At 34.7% G+C, this 6,288-nt stretch overlaps 1 protein-coding gene across 1 annotated transcript in view; it reads left to right on the forward strand.

Annotated features, from left to right (window-relative positions):
• LOC107750218 (protein APCDD1-like) overlaps positions 1–6,288 on the forward strand; it is a 17,475-nt gene that overhangs the window by 3,194 nt on the left and 7,993 nt on the right. Inside the window, exon 2 of the mRNA XM_016565501.1 lies at positions 5,314–5,473. Within this exon, the coding sequence (XP_016420987.1) occupies positions 5,314–5,473 (160 nt within the window). The remainder of the gene's footprint in view (positions 1–5,313; positions 5,474–6,288) is intronic.

A 6,288-nucleotide genomic window follows, 5' to 3' on the forward strand; every position in this document is an offset into this window, starting at 1 on the left:
ATATATATCTTTTCAATGGCAAAATTTGCCTCCTGGAATTGATTTTCAGGGTCATTTTATGCTTTATATTTGTTACATAGTGTTTGTAAATGATAACATTATATAATGTGATATATAGTGTAATGTGATTATATAGTGTGATATGGCCCCTTTAAGATGACATAATTATGCAGTTTGAAACAATTATATTCAGTTTTATATATGTTGTCTTATTTTATGCATCAACAGTGTCTTATTAACTGCATAGTGTCATAGTGTAAATTGGCAAAACTTATATCAAATCTGAGAAAAATACATAATAAATGTAAAAAAAGCAAAGATCTTAGGCACAAGACTGCTAGAGAGAGAAAATAAGCATTGAGCTCGGAGCCCATTATGCTTGTCTAAATGCATGTGCTGTAATCTCATGTTCTTATCCACATCAAACCCTTTCCTCCACTGAATCATGCGGCCATTAAAACGTCTGCAAGCTCATAAACTTGTACATATAATCAGAATGAAGGAGAGGGCAGTTAGAGCGGCTCTCCGGAAGGCTTTGAGATTTGAGATGTTAGCTCACCAGCTGGAGATGTTCTCCAGAGCGCTGCGGACGCTTGGATTGAGATACAGTAGAAAAGCAGCGCTGGGAACCAAACACACTTGACGTTTGGCTTCAGCATTAACAACGGATGGATAAAAATGCACATGAATTAGTGTGAGAAAAACATCAGTTCATTGATGCATAATTGAAAATATGAACTAGTTACAGTTATGCTCTAGACTTCAGAGGGCTTCGGGAACAAATTAAGTGCATTTATGCTAACGTTCCAAAATTCAAAAAGTCTAAGGCTGCATTTATTTGATCAAAAATACAGTAAAAATTGTTACAAATAATTAGAATCTACAACAGCTGTTTCTATGTGATCATCTGTTAAACTGTAATTTATTTCTGTGATGCGCAGCTGTATTTTCAGCATCATTACTCCAGTCTTCAGTGTCACATGATCTTCAGAAATCATTCTAATATGCTGATTTGCTGCTCAAGAAACATTTCTGATTATTATCAATGTTGAAAACAGTCGTGCTGCACAATATTTTTGTGGAAACTGATACATTTTATTTTTCAGGATTCACAGATGAACAGAAAGTTCAAAAGAACAGCATTTATTTGAAATAGAACTCACATTATAAATGTCTTTACTGTCACTCTTGATCAATTTAATGCAGCATTGCTGCATAAAAGTATTAATTTCTTTCAAGAAACAGTAGTGTATGTCATTTATTCATTTAGCTAGTAGAGAATAATTCACAAAACAGATAAAGTGGTTTAAAGCCACATCAAACCAGGTTTAGTAACTTGAGAAGGACTTAAACCTTCTCTAGATGAGTTTAACTGTAATGATGCTGAAAATTCAGCTTTGATCACAGAAATAAATTCCATTTTACAATATATTCACATAGAAACAGCTGTTTTAAATTAAAATACATTTTCACAATATTACTGTTTTTTCTGTATTTTTGATTAAATAAATGCAGCACTGGTGAGCAGAAGAGATTCTTCTTTCCGACCCGAAACGTTTGACCGCTATAGTGTACAGTATGTGTTTTGCAGGTGTTAAAGACTTTGATATGAGTGAAGCACTGGAGCATTACTAATGTTTCCAGCTGGAGAACACATTGTTGCGTTATGATCCGTAAAAATAAACGCGGGCGGACATTCTTACAAATAAAGCTTTTTCATTGGCATTGATGTTTCTGTGAAGAACTCTTAACAGAACCGTTCGTGTGGAATCCAGAGCTGCAGCCTCAGGCACCCAAATGCTTTCATTTCCGAGGTTTTAGTGCTCAGATTCTCTCAGATTTTCCTCATGCGGCTCCTGATCGCCGGCCAGAAATGTGTTTGCTGTTATCCAGCCATCAGCTGTATTTGCTCCAAGTGTCATTATGTGAAAATGAATTATAATAGCTGATCTCAGTCCAGCAGCGGCTCGTTCCCACATTCATTAAAGCGCTTTATATCCTCTAATGTAGATTAATAGCATTAATTTTGAATTCTGATCTAAACATTGTGTAGAAATCTTTATAACCAGGCATCATTGCAGTGTAGATACATACATGTTTACTTTTGACATACATCTGTATATTTCTTTTTGTGAATGAACCCTTTATAAATTCTGTTTCAGTGCTAACATAAACTGATATTACTCAGCTACACAGCTGGACAGTTAGTTTCATTAGTTTAAAGGTCATTTAAGTCATATTTTGCTGGTAGTTTACTCACCCTCAGGACATTCAAGATGTAGGATACTTTTTTCTTCAGTAGAACAGTAAAGAGGTTTTACTGTTTTTTTAACAGTAAAACTTTTACTGTTTTTTTAACAGTTTTAGGATTTTTTTAGCTGAAATCGTGCTCCTTGGTGATTCATATAATGCAAGTCAATGGCTACCGAGGCAGAAACACATAAACAGGCAACACAAAATGAATCCCCATGACTCCTGACGATATATTGAGGTATTATGAAGTGAAACGATCAGTCTGTGCAAGAAACTGAACATTATTTACAGCCTCAGGTAAACAGTGAAATACGATTGTTTTCTGTGAACCAAGGTTAATATAGTTTTGAATTTTTAAATTAGTTTTATTTTAATATCGTTTTCAAATTTGCTATAAAATTCAGTTTAGTTTTTATTAGTTTCATTAATATTTTTGTTTAGTTTTTATATAGTTTAGTTTCAGTTTTAGTTTCAGTTTTAATTAAAGTTTAGCAGAATTAACAGATAACTTCCAGAGGGACTTAAACCTTCTCTAGATGAGTTTAACTGTAATGATGCTGAAAATTCAGCTTTGATCACAGAAATAAATTCCATTTTACAATATATTCACATAGAAAACAGCTGTTTTAAATTAAAATACATTTTCACAATATTACTGTTTTTTCTGTATTTTTGATTAAATAAATGCAGCACTGGTGAGCAGAAGAGATTCTTCTTTCCGACCCGAAACGTTTGACCGCTATAGTGTACAGTATGTGTTTTGCAGGTGTTAAAGACTTTGATATGAGTGAAGCACTGGAGCATTACTAATGTTTCCAGCTGGAGAACACATTGTTGCGTTATGATCCGTAAAAATAAACGCGGGCGGACATTCTTACAAATAAAGCTTTTTCATTGGCATTGATGTTTCTGTGAAGAACTCTTAACAGAACCGTTCGTGTGGAATCCAGAGCTGCAGCCTCAGGCACCCAAATGCTTTCATTTCCGAGGTTTTAGTGCTCAGATTCTCTCAGATTTTCCTCATGCGGCTCCTGATCGCCGGCCAGAAATGTGTTTGCTGTTATCCAGCCATCAGCTGTATTTGCTCCAAGTGTCATTATGTGAAAATGAATTATAATAGCTGATCTCAGTCCAGCAGCGGCTCGTTCCCACATTCATTAAAGCGCTTTATATCCTCTAATGTAGATTAATAGCATTAATTTTGAATTCTGATCTAAACATTGTGTAGAAATCTTTATAACCAGGCATCATTGCAGTGTAGATACATACATGTTTACTTTTGACATACATCTGTATATTTCTTTTTGTGAATGAACCCTTTATAAATTCTGTTTCAGTGCCAACATAAACTGATATTACTCAGCTACACAGCTGGACAGTTAGTTTCATTAGTTTAAAGGTCATTTAAGTCATATTTTGCTGGTAGTTTACTCACCCTCAGGACATTCAAGATGTAGGATACTTTTTTCTTCAGTAGAACAGTAAAGAGGTTTTACTGTTTTTTTAACAGTAAAACTTTTACTGTTTTTTTAACGGTTTTAGGATTTTTTTAGCTGAAATCGTGCTCCTTGGTGATTCATATAATGCAAGTCAATGGCTACCGAGGCAGAAACACATAAACAGGCAACACAAAATGAATCCCCATGACTCCTGACGATATATTGAGGTATTATGAAGTGAAACGATCAGTCTGTGCAAGAAACTGAACATTATTTACAGCCTCAGGTAAACAGTGAAATACGATTCTTTTCTGTGAACCAAGGTTAATATAGTTTTGAATGTTTAAATTAGTTTTATTTTAATATCGTTTTCAAATTTGCTATAAAATTCAGTTTAGTTTTTATTAGTTTCATTCATATTTTTGTTAGTTTTTTGTTAGTTTCGTTTCGTTTTAGTTTTTCCAATATTGTGACGTTTTTATTTTATTTCAGTTTACGAAATTGTTTTTTCATCAATCGTTTTAGTCTTAGTTTTAGTTTTCGTTTACGAAAATAACCTTGCTGTGAACTGATTCTTTCGGACAGTTCGATTTAATGAATTGATTCAATTCACTAGTTCATTTACATAATCACACAATGACGTCACGTATAAGCAATTATATTATTAAAGCACCCAATAATGATGTGAAACGTGGATGTTTTATGTGTCTAAAGCATATAAAGTGAATAAACTCGTCTTCATCAGCTCACTGTTTTACATAAACCATGAGAAATGATAAAAACCTTCATTTGACCCCGTGTTGGGTTCACGCATGCTCATATCAGCGGCTCATCGGTCTTCGGTCCGAGTCGAACTGTTTCCCCAGCGCTGAATGATTCATTCATCACAGGATCTGATTCGCCGCTGTTTCGGCTCATTTGGAGTCGCAGTGACTGTCAGGTAGGGATAAGCCGGTATCAAATTTTCATGTTGCGATTAATTGCTAATGCTTTTATTACGGTATACGGTATTGATTCAGTCCGATTCGATGAACTGGTTCAACTAGTTCACTAAAACAAATCAGTTCAAAAGAATGATTCGTTCAGACAGCACTCCAGACCGTTTGCCCGAGGCTCTAGATTACAGCTAATAATGCTGTAAATAATGTTCAGTTTCTTGCACAGACTGATCGTTTCACTTTATAAGAACTCAATATATCATCAGGAGCCATGAGGATTAATTTTGTGTTGCCTGTATATAATTTTTTGACTCTCAAAGCGACGGTAGCCATTGACTTTCATTATATGAATCACCAAGGAGCACGGTTTCAGCTAAAAATCTTCTTTACTGTTCTACTGAAGAAAAAAAAGACTTCTTCATCTTGGATGGCCTGAGGATGAGTAAATTACCAGAAAATGTTCATTTCAGGGTAACTATCCCTTTAAGGTGTTGCTGGAGTGTTTCTCAAGTGCTAGGTAGTTTTCTGAGGAAGATTTTGCTCTACAAGCTTTACAATGTAAAAAATGATTTTTCAGTGTTGATAACTGGAGTGCATTTTCAGATCGTATTATTTCAGTGTTTCGGTCTGCATGAGTGAATGAGCATGAGATGAGCTGTGTTTGCTGTGCTTGATCTCATCAGGTTGTGTGAAGGGCTCGTCTCCTCGTCTGGCTCTAGAGAAGAGTCTCGTCTGGCCGTCCAAAGACACACGGTGTCTCCACATGCTGAAACACCTGCAGAACGGTGCTCGCATCACTGTACAGATGCCACCCAACATCCAGGGACACTGGGTCTCCACAAGGTGAGAGAGGGAGAGAGAGAGAGAGAGAGAGAGACACACACAGAGAGAGAGGGAGAGACGGAGAGAGGGAGAGACGGAGAGAGGGAGAGGGAGACAGAGTGCGTTGAGAGACCAGTTGATCAAATCCATGATTTTTTGTCTGGAGAGCAGTGCGGAGAGAGACTCTCAAAATTATAAGACAGTAGACAAGACGAGAGGAGCAAAAGCAGGGAAGGTAACGGGGAGGAGAGGGGGAGAAAATGCGACCGCCTTCGTTGAGAGCCAAACGAGAAAAAAGTGTGTGTGTATTACCGGTATATATTTACTTTATCTCTACATTAAAAAGTTTTAAGGATGTTTACATATTTTTACTTAAGAATTTTGTTAAGATTATTTTTACACACTGTTTTAATTCCCCCAAATGAAAAATTCAAAAGTAAGTAAAATATGTAAACACAAAATCAGTTTCCACTCATTTTAATTTCATGAAAAACAACAAGTCCATTTCTTTAAAGCAGGGAGAAAGTCATATGGGTTTGGAATGAGAGTGAAATATTATTTATTTATATTATATTACATAATAATATATTATTTAAAGTTATTATTTTATATATAATTTTTTAAAATAAAATATTTGGTTGTATTTAATATAATTATTTGTTATAAATATTACATATTTATTGTTTAATAGATCTTATTTAATATTTGTATTAGTGTTTGATAAAAAAACCGTTAAGATTTGGTGAATTAATGATGACTGATTTGTGTTTTTTGGGTGAATTATTTTTATTTTTAATTATTTTATATAATATTATTTAATAGTGTTCTTGTTTATT

Source organism: Sinocyclocheilus rhinocerous, unplaced genomic scaffold, assembly GCF_001515625.1.
Source record: "Sinocyclocheilus rhinocerous isolate Xijiao unplaced genomic scaffold, SAMN03320098_v1.1 scaffold242, whole genome shotgun sequence".
Taxonomy (NCBI): domain Eukaryota; kingdom Metazoa; phylum Chordata; class Actinopteri; order Cypriniformes; family Cyprinidae; genus Sinocyclocheilus; species Sinocyclocheilus rhinocerous.